Raw genomic sequence first — 21,819 nt, forward strand, 5'->3', positions numbered from 1 at the left:
ACATCTAGAGCATTTCTCTTTGTTTTACTGTTTATTCCCTTCGCATTTTTTTGCTTCCCTCCTTTCGTGTTTTTTGTTGTTGCTCCGTTGCTCTCTCTCCCTCTCTCGCTCTCTGTGAGATTGTTTGTCCATTCTTTCCTATCTCCAAATCTCTCTCTTCTTCCTGCCACCCAACGCCAGACTCAAGGTCTCTGAGTTTGTGTTGCCGTGGTGACAGCGGGTGGAGGGATCGCCATGGAGACAATAATGAGAGGCAGGTAAACGCGGCGAGTCTCAGGAAGAGTTTGATTAGAGTAAAAAGGGGCTTTTGGTGCCAGTTTAAAATGAATTAATAGACATCAGTGCTCAGTAATTAGTGTTCATTACATATGCTGCTGAATGCGGTTGGCACCACGTCAAAGTGTGACTGGTTACCCTAAAGATCGGTCACCAATTGTTTTTTGTCATTCCCGCTTTTTCGTGACGGAGTCTCCAGGCTGACCTCTGTTCCTGTATTTGATCAGTTAAGCTATTAAGCGCTCGTGGGCTTGAAGATGATCTGACCTGAGGAATTTTGTAACTGTGCTTGATTTGATCTTGTCATTCAGTCTTTTAAAGTGGGTTTAAAGTTTTAAACATGCCATAATGGAACCAATCCACGTATAAACCGCCATCTTGAAAAAGCAGCAGAGTACATGCATATGAACATAACGCGCACAATGTCAAGGGTCATGGGGTAATGTAAACGACATCTAGTTGGTCACCAAAGAGTTTATTTGAAGAATTTTAGCGGAGACTCGCTGCACTAGTCATACAAACACTGGGGACACACTCGTGCTCGCGCATAAATGTCAGAGGTTCACACTGTGCTAAATCTGTCTTAGTGTTTAGTCAATTTCAAGGAGACCCTCAGAGCGGGCGGGAGATGAGAGCACAGGCTGTCTTTCTCTCCGTCTTTCTCTCTCTTGCTCACTGTAGTTTGAGTGGAAATTATGTAGGGAGGGGTTGTTGCACTGCTCGCTTCAGCTTGGCTACTGTTATGAGAGTGACTGCCTAATGATATGGGTGAGTGGGTGGTTGTGTGTGTGTGTGTGTTGGTCTTAGACCCAGAAGGGTGGTGCTTCTGCACTCCTCCACTGTCTGCTTGAGATCAGCTGACTGGACTCTCCAAAAGAGAGCGAGAGAGAGAGAGAGAGAGAGAGAGAGAGAGAGAGACAGAAGTAAGAGAGAGGTGCGACTGCCTAGTTGAGTCCGGCGAGCGTCAAAGAGAGAAAGCAATAAACGGGGCAAAGGACAGAAAGCCGTTGAGGAGAGAGAGAGAGAGAGAGGGAGGGAGGTAGGTCTGTCTCTGCAGCCCCAAGTATAAACAGATAGAGAGGGAGGGTGCGAGATGAACTGTGTCGTGTAGCTTTGCCTGGGACCTGAGTTCTCCCTCACTGACACTGACGGTGTGTGTCGCTACAGGCGCGGTTGAAGCTGGAGAGACGTCTCGCTGGACAGAGGATGAGATGGAGATCGCCAAAAAAGGTACTGCTTGACTTTTGCTTCATCTCCCTCCCCCACTCCTCCTCTAGTTCTCAGTTGGCTCTGTCTGAGCTTATCTTCACACATGCTCAAACATCTCACTATTGCTCTACTTATTTGATGTTTTTGTGGTTTTGCATATTTGAGGAAGTTGGTTGGGGTTGGAGTTGCATTTGTGAGCATCCTCTTTGTAGTGATCATTCAGATCAGGACTGTAAGGAAGAAACGGATGTAACTGTGACCGTTTGACACACTAAAAACTTTACAAGACAATAATTTTCCCCTAAACAGTGAAAGAATGACAGGAATAGTGCAGAGGGCAAATGTTTTGCTCTGAGTTTAAAGTTTAATGAAAGCTTTTGGAGGGAATCTCACAGAAAACATGTCCAGGTCACATGTCACCCTGTAATTAAACAGGAAGAAACTGAAGCTTTGTTTTCTGACAATTATGGCATCATTCCATGATAATTTCACACATTTCCCACAAAACTCTTATTAAAGTAAGATATATAAATATATATATATAATATAATAGATTATATATATATATATATATATATATATAAAATGTTTATTTTATTCATGCAATACAAAAATACCTATATTATATAAATATACATTGCCATTTAAAAAGGATACATTCAAATTAATCAACTTGCAGTAAGACAATTTCACAAAATATTTTTATTTCAAACAAACGCTGTTGTTTTGGACTTTCTATTCATCAACAAATCCTGTATATCAGTTTAAACAATATTAAGCAAAACTGTTTTCAAGATTTATAATGATAAGGAATAACTCTGAAGACTGGTGTAATGGCTGCTGAAAATTCTGCTTTGCCATCACAGGAATACAATTAAAAAATATATTGAATTAGTGGCTATTTTAAATTATAATATTTCACAATATTACTGTTTTACTTTATTTCTGATCAAATAAATACAGCCTTGGTGAAAACTACTGTCCCCAAACATTTAAAATGCAATGTATTTAAATATAATTAATAATAATGTTTACTATTTTAAATTTCCATTGTCTATATTTTAATCATTCAAATGTATTCACATTTTTAAAGCATTGCGTTGTTTATCCATCAGAGATGAGTTTTGTTCTTCCCTGATCAGCCATGTTCATCTCCCCTTCTTGCATGTGCAAATTTGATGTGCAAAATCTCACATCTGCAAACAGACATGATATTTATGGTCACAACTTGAAATGTAACTAAAGTATTAACTACCAGTAATCCCATTATTCTCAACAGTGAATCTGCTTAACATCAAGTTACTAAACATAAAACATTTGAATTACAATATTTTTTTTTTTATTCATGTAGTTGCAGGCAGTACAACAGATGTGTAGTTTAGTTTTTATAGCATATAACATTTCCTTCCATTGCAGTAGTGAGATTTATTATTATTATTATTATTATTATTATACATTTTTATTATACATTAAATTATTAATTATTGTTGTTGTTGTTGTTAGGATTGAGAATGTGGAAAAGAAATGTTCTAAATCTAAATAACAGCTTTGATAACACTTTAGTATGGGGAACACATATTCACTATTAACTACAACTTTTGCCTCAATAAACTCCTAATTTACTGCTTCTTAATAGTTATTAAGGTAGTTTTTATAGCATTTGTTTAGGTATTGGATAGGATTAAGGGATGTAGAATAAGGTCATGCAGAATAAGGCATTAATAATTGCTTTACATTTTCTACTTAATAGCTACTAATAACAGCCAATATCCTAGCAATATGCATGATAATAAGTAAATAGTTAATAACTGAACCTTAAAGAATTACCACAGCGTTTCTTGTACAGTCAAGTTCAGTTTGCAGTTCTTTCTCCACAGTAACAGTTGTTGTCAGTGTGCCAGCAGAAATGGACCAAGGAAAACAAAAATGGGCCTCTTTTTTGCACTGAATCAAACAGTGTAATTTATTTTCTGGTTGGTGTTTTTGACAGATTGCATTAATGGCCTGTAAAGGAAGACCATGAATAATAATAAAAAATCTAACAAATATATATATATATTTTAAAGTCAATTTTATTTACGTCACAATGTTTGTGAATTTTTTGTTGTTGTAAATTTGTCGATCAACAAACTGAGACCTGGTCATTATGGATTCATATTGTAATGTAGACTGTTCATTATTAATATATCATTGAATGTTTGAGATTTTTAGTGACATCCTATACTCTTAAGATAATGATAAATGCATACTTATGTTTTTGCATTAAGCTAATTTGCACACAATATTTTGACAGATAAACACATGTAAGTGCAGTAAGTGTTTTTATTACAAAAAAATTGAAATCACTCACAGACACATTAACACACAAACCACCCCCTAGAGCTTTTTAAAGTATCAGAATTTGCAGAAGTGTTTTCAGGTCAGACTGCGGTCAGAGTGCATTCCTTCTACTTCCTCTTTCTTTGTGCTCTTTTTCATCTTCTCTTTAGTAGAGGGGAAGTTCAGCCCACTGAGGAGCGTGTGTGTGTGTGTGTGTGTTTTGAACAGACCTCTGGTGAGCCATCAATGTCGCTGCACAGTTCAGTTTAATTGGAGTACAGTCTAACATGATTGGCTCGGGACTAGGCGAACTGCACACTGAGTTTCAGTATTTGTTTGGAGGAACTAAGCATTTTTATATTCTGACAAGAATCACTGTAGCTGCTGTGAAGACGTGAGGCGCTGTACTGTTTTCTGAAACAACATGCAGCAATAAGAAGAAAGTTCGGAAGTTCTTTAGTTTGATGATTTATTAAATAATGCATATTCTTGCTTATGTTGTGTATGTTGTTTAAGCATTAGAGTTTATGTCGGAAGCAGTGGCTTCAAAAGAGTTTCTGACCACAGAAAGAGATCATACCATCACTCTTCTCATACTCTGTGATAGTGGAAAGAGATAAAACAGATTCAGAGAAGCTTTATGTAGAGTCGAATCAAGGTCAGCCCGTGCCATAAACCACTGCGACTCAAGGTGCTTGATCTTGAACCCTGATGTTTGCAGTGATTTCAGCACTCAATCAGTACACCACACACAATTTTATTATGAGTCTAGGTGTTAGTTGTGATGACATTTTCCTGCACACTGTGGCAAATTTCTCGGACAAGTGATTCAGACAGGTCACTCAAGTGCAATGATACTTATGCTGAGCCTTCACAAATGACAGACTTTTGAACTGTCATTTCAAGACATCTAGTTTTTAGTACATCTAGAAGCTGAATTCCAATCCGGTTTGTTGAGCATTAATACAAATACAATATTTGATAACATGAGCTTTAAGGGTATATGTTTTTAACAATTCTGCATGGTACTGCTAAAAAAGTGTGTGTGTGTGTGTGTGTGTGTGTGTGTGTGTGTGTGTGTGTGTGTGTGTGTGTGTGTGTGTGTGTGTGTGTGTGTGTGTGTGTGTGTGTGTGTGTGTGTGTGTGTGTGTGTGTGTGTGTGTGTGTGTGTGTGTGTGTGTATCAGAGAGAATTTGTGCGTGTGAGCATCATTACAGCCTCTTGGGTATTTGGCACTGTTGACTGTCCTCATGGTGTCTGAGAACATCCAGCTAGTTGGAATATCTCGGTTGGCAGTTGGTGGTGTGGGCTTTCGTGATCATGGCAGTGATCAGTGACATGAACTGCTCTGATCTGGTTTAAACTTTCCTTGCAAACTCAAGGCATATACAGTATCACAGACATAATTTGTGTTCTGTGCTGATTGTGTAGATCAGTTACTTTCTGGGGATTACTTAAAATATGACAAATAAAATACGAACATAGATGGGAATGAGTTTATTCAATGTAAATCTTTTTCTCACTGAAGCTGACAACTGACAACTTCGGGAATGCATGAAAAATGAAAAAATGGCCAAAGAAATGACTTTTCCATTTTACTGTTCCACTAGATTTGTCATCCACACTGTTGTCAAGCTGTTTAGTGTGCCACTAGCTTTTAAGGTTTTAAAGGTTAAAATGGAGAAATTTCAAAACCAGAAATTTAGCTTTAAAGTGAATGATTTCCCCATGCAGATTTCACATAAGGTTCATAAGTTGGTCACATGAAATTATAGCCACGTTGACCAAACAGTGTTTGGTTTAAAAGCGACTTCTGTGTGAATGGCTCTTTAAGACAGCACAACACTCTTCACAATGGACCTTTTTTGCCTGCCAAATTTTGATAATGTGACTGCACATTTAAAGAGTGAGCAACTGTTGTTAAGATGCCCATGGATAGCCATGCTTTCTGATTTATTGCCCTAATATTGATAAATGATTTGTAATCCATGCAACCTGAAGTATTCTTCATTATTTCTTCCTGACCCAAAAACCAAGATGATTCTGCTCACCAGGTTTTCAGCTAATGTTTCAACCTCATGGTCCCCTGCTCTTTGCTCCTGCCTTAACTAGTTCAACCATTCTAGCTAAACTGGCAGGATTTGAAGGACTGGCATGGTCATTTTTGACTAAATCACAAGCCATATTTTGTGTGTTTAGATGCGTTTTCTCATGTTATGGTTTGGGACCTTTATTGAATAATCTTGTGGTTAATAAAAAAAATGAGTAATACTTTTAAACATTTTAAGGCTTTTGTTGCAGGTGGAGAGGTCTCTTTTCTCTTTTCATAATCTTACCCTCTTTCTCTTGTGCACAGGGCTGGTTGAACATGGTAGGAACTGGTCAGCCATTGCTAAGATGGTAGGCTCTAAGAGTGAAGCTCAATGTAAGAACTTTTACTTCAACAACAAGAGACGATACAACCTAGACAATCTACTACGGCAACACAAGGTACAGATCCAGGATTCATGTATTAAATTTGCTGCATCCAAACATTCTCATTACATACTTAAAATATATGAACAGTGATTTATATCCTTTATTGGCCAACATATTCATGTTCTAGCATTTAACTGTTGTTGATTTTATGCGTTTATGCGTCACTGAAATGTTCACATAGGATATCTGATATTTTACACAATATTGAGTACTTGTTTTTGATTAGTTGATGAACGTTTCAAGGTTTTTATTCATTTTCTATTGCTAAATGTCAATGTAGTTCCATGTATGTTGATCGCATTATAGTTCCATATCACTTTATTATTATTAGGGGCCAAGCACCGAAGGTGCGTAGGCACCTATTGAAATCGTTGGCGTTCCTATTATTATTATCATTATTATTATCATTATTATTATTATTATTATTATTACGCTCTTGAGTCTATGGCAGCCCATAGAACCGTATGGTAAAAAGTTGTGAAATTTGGCACACAGATAGAGGATAGTCCCAACTGTCACGATAGCAAATTTTGAGCCTCTAGCGCCACCTCCTGTCCAAAGTTGCACTTATGTTTATGCTAATAACTTTTGAACCATAAGGGCTAGAAACAAAATTCATTTTCCCCTTGATATTATTATTATTATTATTATTATTAGGAAAGAGTAATGCAGTTATTTGTAGCAAATGAAAATAACTACTAAAAATGATCACAATCACGACTCTACATCTAGATATTTACACTACCTTATGCTCATCAAGGCTGCATTTATTTAATTAACAATAAAATAAAAACATCAAATTATTGCAATTTTAACATACCTATGACCAAACCACATATTGTGGAAACTGATCAAACACATTTCAGGATTATTTGATAAATAGAAAAGTTCTGTCCAGGTGAAAAATACATACTATTAAATGCATTAAAAATGTACTTGAGTATTTTTTTAGTTCAATACAAATATACTATAATGAATTTTTAATACATTTAATTGTACGTCTTTTTCACCTGGGTGACAAAAAACATTTATTTAAAAAAGAAAGATTACACAACATTATGAATGTATTTTACTGCTACTTTTGATCAATTTAATTAATTGGTGAATAAAATTAGTTTATTTTAAAAGCAATTCTTACTGACCCCAAACTTTTGAATGGTAGTGTATGTATAATATTTCTCCTATTTACTTGTTTACTAGTTTAAAAGTAACAGTTGCTTTGACTTTTTTTTTTTTGTTGTTGTTGTTGTTTTTTGCCTAATTCTTAAAAGTGGTGTAAGAAAGTAATTACACAGAAAAGTTGTCTTAGGATGACAAAAATCTGCGCTCTGTATTTACGAATGCACATGATTGTGGTGTTATCTACTGTGAACTATTCCTCACAGCTATTCCTCATGTTGTTTTGTGTAGGGTTCTCGGCTCCGTGGAAATCGAGACTCATCACAGAGCGATCCTGCACCCGATGAGGATGAGGAGAGTGACGGTATGAACTCCCTCTGTGGTTTGAAATCTCTTACAGTCGCTGCTTCCAACATAAGCTCTAATGCTTAAACAAACACCCTAAAACCCATCGCTGTCAGTCTCTTTATCTCTGACCCATGAACCCAGAGTCCGATCAAGCAGAGAGGAAGAGAAGCAGTGGGGCTGTAATGTAAAGAGAGTAGAAACAGACTGACACAGAAAGAGAGGGATAAAGTGAGAGAGCAGTAGTGCAGTGTGCTGACCTGTCTGACTGCAATGCGTTTGATTAGATTTGACAGCAAAACCCCAGACCGCGCTGCACTGCCACAGAGGTCAACATCCTCCCTCTGCTGTCTGCACGCTTAATGAGTGAGAATCAGGAGCAAATAAGAGAACCGGTTGGGTTGGGGGTGGAGGGGGAGTAGATGAAAGGGAGAGGAAATGAGGGAATTAGACAAAAACACAAAGTGAAGAGAGTGGAAATAGAGGTAATGTGCAGAAGGGATAAAAGATCTGTACTAATTCTGTCTGCCATTCTTGCTCTTATGAAAGCATTCCCTGGCTATAAAACCCTTAAAAAATGTTCTGGAATGAAGCAGGGTGCTTCTACTGAGTGTTTGATCTGTTGTGCTACATTTTTTTCAAAAAGGGGCATTTCATTCCCTCCCACGTGTAGATTGAATATTCCAGCTGTTCATTCATTTTACTTTCCCAAAACGAAAAACAAACAAAAAATCAAGCTTTAATCTTTTTTTTTTGTGTTTATTAATTGATACATTTACAAAAATGATATAATGAGAATGTACAGCATGAATCCAAACCGTGTTTTTGTCTTACTCTGAATCATGGTGCACTTATTATAAGTGTTTATATTGCGACAAGACTGGTAGGAACCGCTGCAGAGGAGCACAGTCTCTGTGTGACTCGCCATAGACATGAAACAGAGAGAAGTAGCTCGGGCTGTAATGTTCTGCCCAAGATGCATGGGGTGAAATGCTTTTTCATGCATACTGAGCTTTTTACACTGTTAAAGACTTTGATTCCCATCCTAAACAAAACAAAGTTTCAAAAAATAAGTTGGTCTTTTGATGGAGTATTTCTGTGTCAAAAATTCTAAAAAAGTACCACGAGTAAAAACGCAAATGTTGACAAGCCACTAAATACAGTACATACCACAGAGATGGACATCCTGCTGTTGCTGCTTCTCCTGTTCAATTTATTTCAGCCTCCGGATCTGATTCTGGATCATATATGTATTAGTTGAATCTGATTGATAGCCATGGTTTATTAAGATAACGTTTTCTTTTCCATGCTTGAGGATGGAACGCTCTCAGACACTCTCATACAATAGCTGCGTGCGCTCGTAATTCTTTAGCTCCGCCCGCACGATACGCCTCCAGCCGCTCGTTTTTTTTTTCCTGAAAGACTCGCTATAGCGTATCTTTCTTTTATAAATATAATAAAACTAGACTTTTTGGCGATATGAAGGATGCAATGCTACTCTATGTACTCAATATTGACATGAGATTGACTGAAACTGAAACCCCCTTTAATGACTCACCCTAATGTCGTTCCACACCCGTAAGACCTCTGTTCATCTTCGGAACACAGTTAGAGATATTTTATATTTGCATTGTCTTCTCTTCCTGTTTTTTTTTTTCAGTCCTCAAATAAAGAATAAAACGGTTATGAATCAGCGGATTGATTCATGATTTGGATCGCGTGTCAAACTGCTGAACATCACGCATTAGGGTCATCAAGAGTCATTAATGATAAATTTCATTTTTTGGTGAACTAACCGTTTAACCTGGCCTGACGTGGTCATACTCAATTCTAGTCAGAATATGAGTCTGAAACTGCTCCATTGGGCTGTGATTATGGGGCGTGTTTCAACCGAACCGGGAAAGACATCAATTGGATAGACCTTCAACCAATCAGAGCATCAAAGCGACACATTGTCAAATGTCAACAGAGCTCAACTGCACTGTGTTCCCAAGTCCGCGTTTTTTTTCCACGGGTTGAAGCGACTATTATGTGATATATAGACCCATGAGTGCGAATTTAAGCAGGCATCCTTGCCAAAATACCCCCCCCCCCCCCAAACAAACAAACAAACAAACAAACAAAACAAAACACTATTTTTCCCCCGGAGAACCCCCTCAGACGCTATTGTTTAGGGCTAGTAGTTGGTTTGGTTGTAAAAACTTGGCAACCCTGTCTGCACGCGCTCTGAAATCAGGCTGGAATGCACGATCTTTGCCGGTGTTTAATTTAATGATACGCAGAGTACTTACCCAACATGATCATCATTTCTGATTTTCACATTTCTGACACATTATTTCACATTTGACATTTCTGAGAAATTGTGAAGGTGAATGCATATACAAACAAGCTCTCTGTTTAGGATTCAAACAAATATAATCCAAGCCCCTTTGATGACGTGCATGATTACATTACTGTTGATCATCTATCCATCATCATCTAAAGCCCGCCCTGATGATTTCATTGGTCCGAACAGTTTCTGTTCGGAGATAATTACTCCTCTATGGAGCAAGGCCAGACCGAACTGCCCGACCTAAAAAAATTGTGCAATTTTTTTTCTCAGCCAGATTCTGCAAGGACGTTTCCCTGGTTTGTTTCTGTTCTCTTTTTGCTTCTTTTCGTCATGCTGACACACTCCTGGAGCCAAGCAGGTTAGCCTTCATCGCTCTCCAAGAGAGGAACAGACAACCAGATAGATTGTGAGAGCCTCTGCACAGTAAAGAGGAGGAAGGAATTATGGATGAGGGAGAGTCATTTTCAGACAGGGAATGGAGGAGAGAAAGAGTTGTTGGATATGTGCTTTACAAAAACATCAAGCTGCACAACTGTTTTCAACATTGATAATAAGAAGAAATTGAGCATCAAATCATTATATTAGAATGATTTAATAATAATAATAATAATAGATTTTATTTATAATGCACTTTTCATTCCGAAGAATCTCAAAGTGCAACAAAGGGAAAAAAATAAAAATGAATAACAAGTAAAAATATAGAATACTACAAACAATCAACCAACACAGAAAACTGAACAGAAAACAGAGCTGATGGTGAACAGAAAACGGAGCTGATGGTGAACAGAAAACGGAGCTGATGGTGAACAGAAACAGAGCTGATGGTGAACAGAAAACAGAGCTGATGGTGAACAGAAAACAGAGCTGATGGTGAACAGAAAACGGAGCTGATGGTGAACAGAAAACAGAGCTGATGGTGAACAGAAAACAGAGCTGATGGTGAACAGAAAACGGAGCTGATGGTGAACAGAAAACGGAGCTGATGGTGAACAGAAAACAGAGCTGATGGTGAACAGAAACAGAGCTGATGGTGAACAGAAAACAGAGCTGATGGTGAACAGAAAACAGAGCTGATGGTGAACAGAAAACAGAGCTGATGGTGAACAGAAAACAGAGCTGATGGTGAACAGAAAACAGAGCTGATGGTGAACAGAAAACAGAGCTGATGGTGAACAGAAAACAGAGCTGATGGTGAACAGAAAACAGAGCTGATGGTGAACAGAAAACAGAGCTGATGGTGAACAGAAAACAGAGCTGATGGTGAACAGAAAACAGAGCTGATGGTGAACAGAAAACAGAGCTGATGGTGAACAGAAAACAGAGCTGATGGTGAACAGAAAACAGAGCTGATGGTGAACAGAAAACAGAGCTGATGGTGAACAGAAAACAGAGCTGATGGTGAACAGAAAACAGAGCTGATGGTGAACAGAAAACAGAGCTGATGGTGGAAGTCTCTGTAAGCTCCGCGTCACACTGTGGTCCACTCCACGTTTTACATTTCTGTCCTGATGACGTCTTCGAGGCATGACTGCTGAAGACCAGATGATGGGTCTTCAGACGATGCGATTCAGACAATGGGGATCACCGCAGCACCATGCATGAGGCAGATAAAGTTTAACGGGCACTTCTGTGGACACACCGGGGTCGACGCAGAAGTCCAAGCCGCTCCACGGCCACAATGCAAGACGGAACAGCGGCGCAGCTGAGAAGCGGAACATCCCAACATCATGCCGGGCGCTGATGACGCTGGCCCGGTGCAAACTTCAGCCACCATGCAGCTCAAGCCCGATGGAGACCACCAGTGAGCTGCCGACACCCAGAAGAGAGAGCAGCCGCAGCGAGCAACATGAAATGTCCTTCAAACCAGAACCAACCGCAGCAATTCAAACATAAACATCAGAGAAGAGGTGGAAAACGGCGAAACGACGAACAAAATCCTGTCAGTGGCTGCTAGCAATCAGCAACAGTACCAATTGTAGCTCTGACTGTTAGACTAGTCACAAATAAAATAAAATCTAAATCTAATAGTACAGTCCCTGACAAAAGTTTTGTCGCTTGTGTACAAATTGACCTAAAGTGCCGCTGAAATATATTCCTTATCAAGATTTGTTTACAAGAAATGGCTCATTTTAATCCCACCAGCTTTTGTGATAATGTTTCAGTGAAAAACTAAACTTTCAAAAAGTATTGTAATATTCACAGCTTGGTAAAGCCCATTGAGTCAATTTTTGCAAAGACATAAGTGTTGTCACCTTGTCATATGAGCTTCGCCTGTGACTAATAATGGATCAATTAGGTCTCAAGTGTGTATTAAAAGAACCCCAGTACGCTAGACCTTCACATCAACTGCAACTAGACCTCTGCAAACATGCCTAAGATTCACCCAGAGACTAAAGTTTTGATTATCAAGAGGCTAAAGACCAGATCCACTGCTGATGTGGCAGACACCTTCAATGTGTCTCAGCGTCAAATACAGAGGATTAAAAAAAGATTTGAAGAGACTGGAGACGTTTTTGACAAGCCCAGGTCAGGCAGACCCCGCAAGACAACTGCTCGAGAGGACTGTTTGTTGGCTCGAAAATCCAAGGCCAGCCCATTTTCTACTGCAGCAGAGCTCCACGAGACCTGGTCACCTGAAGTCCCTGTGTCAACCAGAACAGTTTGTTGACGAGAGATCTGCAGGGTGGAAGGCAACATCAATAGTCTAAAATACCAAGAAATCTTAGCTACCTCTTATATTCCCAACCATAAAAGAGGCCAAATTCTGCAGCAGGACGGTGCTCCATCGCATACTTCCATCTCCACATCAAAGTTCCTCAAGGCGAAGAAGATCAAGATGCTCCAGGATTGGCCAGCCCAGTCACCAGACATGAACATCATTGAGCATATTTGGGGTAGGATGAAAGAGGACGCATGGAAGACGAAACCAAAGAATATTGATGAACTCTGGGAGGCATGCAAGACTGCTTTCTTAGCTATTCCTGGTGACTTCATCAATAAATTGTATGAATCCTTGCCAAACCGCATGGATGCAGTCCTTCAAGCTCATGGAAGTCATACAAGATATTAAATTTGGATCTCACAGCACCACAACTTAATTTGCTGACATATTTTTGTATTTGCAGTAAAGTTTGTTCAATTTCTGTATAAGCGATGAAACTTGACCTTTCTGTCTTGATTAAATAATAAATAGGGTTTTAGCTTTTCATATGAGCTATTTCTAACACCAATTAATTAATTAAAAGTCAGGTTAATATCAGGTATTTCTAGAAAATAGGTAGTGACAAGACTTTTGTCAGGGACTGTACAGTAACATGATTTGTGGGTGGAAAATCGGCGAACAGACAACGCCAGCGTCCTCTCCCCCACGTTGCCTAGCAACATGCAATCAAGGTTTCTGAAGGATCATGTGACACTGAAGAGTAATTATGCTGAAAATTCATATTTGCCATCACAGCAATAAACTTAATGTTCAAATATAATATAAAGGTATTTTAAATTAATCTTTTACAAATATTACTGTTTTTACTATATTTTTGATCAAATAAATTGATGAGCATTAGAAAATTCTTTCACTATGCATTAATCACAGAACAAATGGTAGTGTGTATGCAAAGTTATGTGTATTTTATATGTAGCACTTGCCCTGGTGGGTGTGTCATCACGTGGCAAGGGTGAAAACGTAGTGATTAGCCAAAGGATGTTTGCTGTCCAGAAGTGCATTAGCTTGATTGCGTGATGCTGTGTGCAGTGATGGTGACCCACCTCTGCTCTGTCACGGCAGGGTTGTTTGGGTTTTCTGCTTCTCTGCCTTTGTGCTTCTGTAGCAGAGATTGAAATGGATTGGATTTGATATTCTGTGCCCTCTTTGCACGGATGAATGAAGAATTCAAAGAGAATCATACGTTCTTTAATCTCTTTTCTTAAGGTCCTGATAACAGTTCTGACACAGAGAGTGCACCCTCTCCTTCTCAAACGGACCCCTCCAAATCCTCCGACTCGCTAACTCATCCCAGCTCAGCTCTGGGCGATGCATCAGACCTGGATGTAACAGCGAACAAAGGCTTGGTGGCAGATGCCAAGGGCCAGGAGCCTCCGTACAGTGAGCTGCGGGTGAAAGTAGAGAAAAGTCCAGAAGGAGGAGCTGCAGACGGGCTTCCTCAAGATGAACGAGCACACTCTGCATATGAAATGCAGATCCATCCAAAGAGCGAGCCGCAGGATATGGAGATGACTACTCCCAGCAGTGAAAGAACACAGGTGCAAGTGAAGACTGAGCCAGAGGTCAAGGATAAGGAGGAGAAACAGGGGGAGCAGCACCACTCCGATAATGACTCTAGCGCCACCTGCAGTGCCGATGAGGATGTGGAAGTCGAACCTGACCGACAAGGGTGAGAAATGGCTGGTCCTGTTTTATTGGTGTTTGCACATAGTGCTAATGGTTTCTAGTATCATTGTATACATTTTAAATTATACATCCAAATATAAAAAGATACATTTTAATTCCTGTAGCTCAATTCCTGTTGCCTGTGAGATCATTGGTTCAGTTCCTATAGAATGCATTAGCTTTAATGTATATATGGAAAAAAAAAAATCATTAACATATCATTTTTGTGTTGAAAACCGTAAAACATCTTCGCAGACCAAACAGAAATTTTATTCTCTTGTTCCTTCCTTACTGTGACAGAATTTTTTCTCTGGAGAAGCCATCATTGCTGGGCGCTTCAGGCTCAGTGGTTGTGTCCTCAGCCAAACTCCTCAACATGCAGCAGCTACAGCAAAGGGCCGCCACCATCCCCCCTATGGTCAGTCCCCATAGCCTCTACCCCCACTTAGCATTCAGATATGCCCCTCTGGACAGAGACAGGGCCCAGCCACCCCGCCACGTGAGTTCTGCCTCCATCTCCACCTCCGCAGAACACGCACTGTGATTCGCTTCTGCGGCAATCAGCAAACAAATCAGCAAATGCCAATTGATTTTCCACACTGAAATCATGACGAGTGAAAATATGTTTGGTTGCTTTTGGGCTGATCAGTTGTGCAGTTTGGAGGCTGTCTGTTGTGGCGATTTGTTGTGGCTGTGAAATTAATTTTAATCTGATTGAGGCCATGATTGGCCATTCAAAACTTTTACATAATAAATATGTAGCATCTGGTTGCAAAGCAAATAGCTGCTACTTACTAATGCAATCAAATCATGCAACTTTAAATCAAAAGTGTAAATATTTAATTGTTTACAGTTTTCTAATAGAGCTTTTTTGGTGTACGTGAATCCAGATTTTTGCCCACATTTAAATCCTCTGTCAATTAATGGTTTGTTTAGGTTTCAGCTCCATTTGGTCACAGCGGTGTTCCTGGAGGTCCATTGAGCGGATTTGCTATGTTCCAGCACCAAATCAAAGCTGTGCATGAGTCCGTGCAGGAGGACAAACAGAGACTGGACCAGAACGAGTCTGATCGCAGACCACGAGTCACCACCCACAGTCCCACTGTACTGGACCGAGAAGGTGAGTCACACACAGGAGGAGTGAGAAAGGGTACGCACAAAAATCACTCAAATGTGGTAAATTGAGAACCCCATAAATACAACAGCAAGAGTCTTTATTTTTGCCTTTGCTCTTTGTTCAGTATCCACTTGAAGTACTTGCACAGAGTAGATTTACAGGCTAACAGCTTGTAGTGCATAGTCAAGACCAAGACCAAACAGGGCGAGACAGTCAAGAACAGACCAGCACTACTTAAATTTATCTTAAAGATCCACTTTTACTGAGAAATGTCTGATATTTAATCAGTACATTCATTAGAATTAGACACTATATAGAGCTGTTATCAGTCAAATTATATCACTAACAGCCAGTGTTGGGAATGTTACATTAAAAAGTAATTAGTTAGTTACTACTTGTTCCAAAAAGTAACTGAGTGAGTAACTGAATTACTCTATAATAAAAGTAATTAGTTACCAGGGAAAGTAACTATTTGCGTTACTGTCAAAAAGAAAAGAAAAAAGTTGCTATAAGAATTCATAGATTTTTTTTATTTTTATTTTCACCAGTTTTCACAAGGCCGTTGAAATGAGTAGAACAGACAAGTGTTTATTTTTTTATTGTACTTTTTTAAATGTTCAAATATGTAAAATAACTTGAATGCCCCCAATATTAAATGTTCAATGAATGAAATGGATACTAAATAGAATAAATTATTATAAGACTTGCTGTGGGACATTGTGAGAGACACCTATCAAATTCAATACATTATTGTAAATATCAGTAAAAAATAAATATAGTGGAACAATAAAACAAAATAGATTGTTTATTTGGCCATCAAATCTAAAAATAATTGATGATCCTTAAGAAAAGTCTACCAAAAATTGAAAATAATAATAAATTATAGTAGCCTAATTTACATAGCCTAGACTCTTTGTAGTGCACATTCAAATTCTAAAACTGTCACACAACTGGTAGACATACTGTAGCCTGGTTGAAGTATTTTCTTCCTCACAAAAGTAAATAGTTTAACAAGAAGTGCTCTCAAGTCTTGTGTGGCGGGCTTACCCACTCTCTCGCGGGGATTGCCCAGAAAGAATCCGACTCAACTGTCGACAGCGGCAGCATGTCCTCAACTATATATCTAGATGTTTTGTTAAATTCTATCTGGGTGATATGAGTTTGCGGTGGAGAAAAACCTATTTTTCGTTGCTTTAATGTCGTGGCTCTGTCTAATCCTTTGGCAACGGAGCTCACGTAATCGTTTGCGTTTACTGCTGTGGAGAGACTCTTCCTGGGCATAAGTTGCATGTTACATAATCATTCTTAGCTCTTACCTCAACAAGGGAAAAGTAGTGCTTATACTTCCAGTTTGCGAAAGCTACCTTTGAAGTCACTGGACATGCCATCACTCTGACTCCAGATTACTGGTCTCTCTCTCTCTCTCTCTCTCTCTCTCTCTCTCTCTCTCTCTCTCTCTCTCTCTCTCTCTCTCTCTCTCTCTCTCTCTCACTCACTCACTCACTCACTCACTCACTCACTCACTCACTCACTCACTCACACACTCACACACTCACACACTCACACACTCACTCACACACTCACACACTCACACATACACACACACACACAGCTGTAGGTCCGCTGACAGAGAGCGTGTCTGTTCGGATGAAAACCACTTCAGTGAGCTCAATTATAGTAACGCTGCATTTTATTCTCAGAAACGGTAAAGCCAGAAACAGTCATTCGTTTGATTACTTGTTACTGAAAAAATGAACGCCGTTAGTAACGCCATTGATCTATAACACCGTTATTCCCATCACTGCTAACAGCAAAAAATTATCTCTGCACTGCACAGAAAGTACATCTGAATTGGTACATTTACAACTGCGTAAATAAAAATAAAATGTAGTTTTAAACGTTTGTATAAAATCAATATAACGTTTGCAATTGTGCTCCTATTTGTGAAAACGGCTCTCTTGCTTTTGTTATATTGCTTAATTATATGTTGTAATATATATATAAAAAAGATCCCCTTAATTACTGACCAGAAAAATCATCAACAAAAAAATATATAGTTAGAAATCAAATGATTCAATTCGAAGCATAAAGTTTTACATACAATCACATTAATAATATTAGCAAATGAATCAGACAATGCTCCAGCAATTTAGTGATACTGTATCCCAATCTTGAACTAAAATCCACTGGTTTAGCGAGTTTGGAATTAAAAACTCAAAGAAGCTTTGGTAATTTTAACATCCCGTCCTCCCAAGTATAGAACGAAGCCCATCCAAACAGAACATTTGTCTCTTTGTTTGGGAAAACTCCTAACCAAAAGAGCTGTCTCTGAGGGGAAGAGAGCAATGAACAATAAAAAATTGAGGTTACAGAAACACCCCTGAGACAAGCAGACAGAAAGACAAGCAGATGGACCGCTGCATAACAAAAAGATTGTGATGTGCCTGTAGTGCATCTGTTCTATCCTCCCATGCACTCTCGCTCGGTTTTTACATGCCAAGAAGTTTGAGCAAAGACAGTAACGGCAAAGACAGGCGTTTTTTTGTTTGTTTTTTCTCTTTCTCCTCCTCCTCTGTTTTATAATGGGTCTCTGAAACAGATATTTGAAGGGTGTTGAACGCACGGGAGAGAGACACTGGACTTTGCCCTTCTCAGCTTTAAAGTACAGTGCTGTTTTTGATGGAGCCAGCCAACCAAAAGGAACATTAGGTCACACTCTTGTAGTGATATCCATTAGAAACACCAAGTTTTACTTGACCTCTTTCTCACAGACTATAGCTCTAAAACCTTGATAGAGCTTTACAGTGATAACACAGAATTAACTCTTCTATATATACAGGGATGGAAATTAACTTTTTTGTCCACCGGCCACTGTGGCTGTTGGATTTCAAAATCTACCAGCCACTCAATGTTTTTACCAGACACTTTCTTGTTTTTAACCGACAATGTGTAACTACTGCATTTGGAAATTAATACTACAAGCTCTACAATACTTAAGCAGTTTATTTAATCTCAAGCCTCAATGAAATACTGACATTTACTTTTTCTACACACACAAACCATGAACTGATATACATTTCATTAAATGAGTAGAGCAGATTAAACAAAAAAATTGATAAAACATGAAAATTTCATGGCAGCCATATTCTCCGGGGCTGCTTTTCCCTGTGCTCTCTTTTACCTGGACGTTGCATTTGGATGATTTGTGGTCTTTTATGTCTTCCAGTTTTAGGTTTTTAGTCCCAACAATGAAACTATTGGTTTTGGCAGCATCTGAAACATGTTGACATACCGAGTAGAACATTGACTGATGTTTAAATGGACAGCAATAATCTAATTATTGACCTTATTCTGAATAAGACAATATTCTGATTAAGGTGTTTACACGAGTTGCTTTTAAAATTTTAAAACATAGATCACTTTATTGGCACATCATTACGTCCCCATGCCACTCTACGCTGTCCGATGTCCAATTATAGCTTGATTTTGGCAGGTCCGTTCAAATTTAATGGGCTCAGGAAGCCCGCTGTAACTTCACCTGTGTGTCGCTGTTGGACAGTGTTACTTTACATTAAAATAAATAAAAATCCCTTGTTTTTATATACATTTACGTTATGTTTGTAATATTATGTATTGTCTGAAGAGACACTGCCCCTCTTTGCTCCTTCTTGACAGTCTACATTTAGAATAATAGCTTTGATTAAGGATAAAAAAGGTTTAAAAATCGTGATTGTTTGGATTGTTTTTCCTGCCGTCGAGCCACAGGCATTCACTGAATGACCCATCTGGTTTGTGATTTACTGATACAAACTTATTGTATTTGACTTTTACAATGAGCATCATAATTACAACAAAGAGAAAAATATATAGAGGAAGCAGTGTTCAGAATGAACAGTCAAGCAAAACACACAGCATCCATAGCAACGCGTTATGGCAACGACATTTCAGACTGACAGATATGTAAAAGATGAACAGGACATTTCTGATTAATGTGTGTACATCTCTGTAATGCTCTCCGATAATGCGACTAAAATAGGCATACTCCACATATCTTAATCCGATTTGCGTTTAGTTCAATTATGACTTTAATCGGATTAAGGTCATTAGAAATCGCTGTTTACATGGTAACCTCTTAATCAGAGTATTGTCTAAATCAGATTAATATCGTAGTATTGTTGTCCTTGTAAACGTAGTCAGTGTCAGACTTGTCTCGTCGTAACTAACCAGTCGCGGGACTCCCCTTTTCTCCATCGTTATTTAAAAAAATATTTTTTGACCTTTGTCCCTTTGTCCACTTCTCTGCAGGTAGGTAAAGCGAGTTTACCCTGCTACGACACAAAATCACCCGCATTTGGCTGGTGGCGGGCGCTAATTTCCATCCCTGTATATCTATACCTGTGATTTAATGTATGATTTGAATACGATCATGATCATGTTTTCTAGTAGAGTGAAAATGCACTTATCATTGTTTTTTGTCTTTGTCTGTATGCTTGATGTCTGTGAGTGTCTGACTATACCTGATTATACCTAGTATACCTTTCCTCTCTTTCCTGTCCCCAGGTAAGCCGTTCGCTTACATGCCATATGATCTGAAGCTGATGGAGCAGGAAGCCCATGGTGGAGCAGGCAGACCCGGCTCTCCATACAGACTCTCTCCTCGGGAGCCTAGCAAAGCCTCACCCCAGCCTGATGGCAGTAACGCCACCCGTTATAGTGTACCTCCAGGTAAGCAGTTCTTGCACCCCATATCCAGGTATAGTTTTTTTAGATGCACCAAAATGAACTATACAAAGACATACAGATGAAAGCAAATGAAAGCATCATCTATGAATGTTTATCGCCGTGAAAAAAATATCAATATAATAGTTTTTTTATCCTCTAGACAAATATTAATATATAATTAATTAATATACAAATATATATCATATCATTCATCATATTACATTTTAAAAGTCTGGGGTCCACAATAAAAACAAAAAGCTCACCAATGCTGATGAAAAATACATTATTTATTAGTTATATGCTGTTTTTCACTAATATACAAGAGAAAGCAACATGGACGTAACCATTGTCATAGGAACGAAAATATGTATTTTTTTAAAACCACAATAGGTAATTCCTGTCATGACACCCATTTAAAAATAAATAAATACATACATTTCACTAGTGTTCTGGATTTTACTTCTGTCTTATGCTTGAATCTTGGCTTTGTAATATGTTATTGTTGAAGCTGCTTAAAATGTTCTTCATTTGGATGTTGCGTTGGATAAAAAGCCTGCTAAAGGAATCAATGTACTTGAATTAAAAATGCGGCAAAATGTAGGCCTTGACCAATAAGAAATTGTCTGTCTTAAAAAGCAGTGAAAAGAATGGATTTGTCCATTAATTTTATTTTATAACATTTATTTCCATCCCTCTATCCATCCATCTTTTTCTGATACATCAAACAAAGCTATGTACTTTGAATTATTGTAGAATTGGACTTGATTGATGGTGTGTGTGTATGTGTGTGTGTGCTCATTTTGAGAGCCCTTTCGAATCCATCTTATCTGTACCTAAATATTTGTACCCAAAATATTTTGTAGTTAAAAGTATCTGTTATCACTTTTATCAAGTCATACATGTTCATACTATGTGAAGGTTTTTTTTTTTTTGCTTCATTGCTTTAGACCTGCATATAGACAGGTAACTGAGTTGGAATTTCAGTCATTAGCACCCTTGTCTGGAACTTGTATCCTGACAGTGTCGCTAGCACACTGATAAAGAACTAGACTCCACTTCTCCTTGTTTTAGAGGAACTCACATTTGTTTGTAAGATACATAGCTTGTATTAGTCAGTTCAGCGAGTTTCTTCCTGAAGGAAACCTTGAAGCTCTCACGAGGCTCTGCCCATGTGACTGATTACCTTATCAGCCCTACCCATACAACCAAGAAACTGTTCTCATGGAGACAAACACTTATAGAACACACTGGACATTTCTATCGGGAGAGAAAAAAAATACAGTGAACGGCAAGCAAATGGAATGTTCTAATAGGACTGTCGCTTCTGCAGGTTTATTTGATTTGTAATGATGTGTGGGAACAATGATCAGGTTTCATGGTGAACTTTGGCACGAGACTTCAGTGACCTCTGCTGTGAGGATCTAGATTGAGCGGAATGATTGATTTGCATTATTGACCTGGTAAACAAAACTTTCTCTCTGTGTCCTACATGCATGTAACATCAATAACATGACC

At 38.6% G+C, this 21,819-nt stretch overlaps 1 protein-coding gene across 11 annotated transcripts in view; it reads left to right on the forward strand.

The window, feature by feature from the left end:
• Positions 1–21,819, forward strand: part of ncor1 (nuclear receptor corepressor 1) — a 131,081-nt gene that overhangs the window by 79,751 nt on the left and 29,511 nt on the right. For 9 of the 11 annotated variants that reach the window (XM_067438344.1, XM_067438346.1, XM_067438351.1 and 6 more), the window contains 7 exons: positions 1,444–1,506; positions 6,161–6,294; positions 7,693–7,765; positions 14,007–14,469; positions 14,766–14,964; positions 15,402–15,585; positions 20,143–20,307. In XM_067438344.1, coding sequence (XP_067294445.1) covers positions 1,444–1,506; positions 6,161–6,294; positions 7,693–7,765; positions 14,007–14,469; positions 14,766–14,964; positions 15,402–15,585; positions 20,143–20,307 — 1,281 coding nt within the window. The remainder of the gene's footprint in view (positions 1–1,443; positions 1,507–6,160; positions 6,295–7,692; positions 7,766–14,006; positions 14,470–14,765; positions 14,965–15,401; positions 15,586–20,142; positions 20,308–21,819) is intronic. The other 2 variants (XM_067438350.1, XM_067438352.1) reach the window with 1 other exon arrangement.

Source organism: Pseudorasbora parva, chromosome 3, assembly GCF_024679245.1.
Source record: "Pseudorasbora parva isolate DD20220531a chromosome 3, ASM2467924v1, whole genome shotgun sequence".
In the NCBI taxonomy this organism is placed as follows: domain Eukaryota; kingdom Metazoa; phylum Chordata; class Actinopteri; order Cypriniformes; family Gobionidae; genus Pseudorasbora; species Pseudorasbora parva.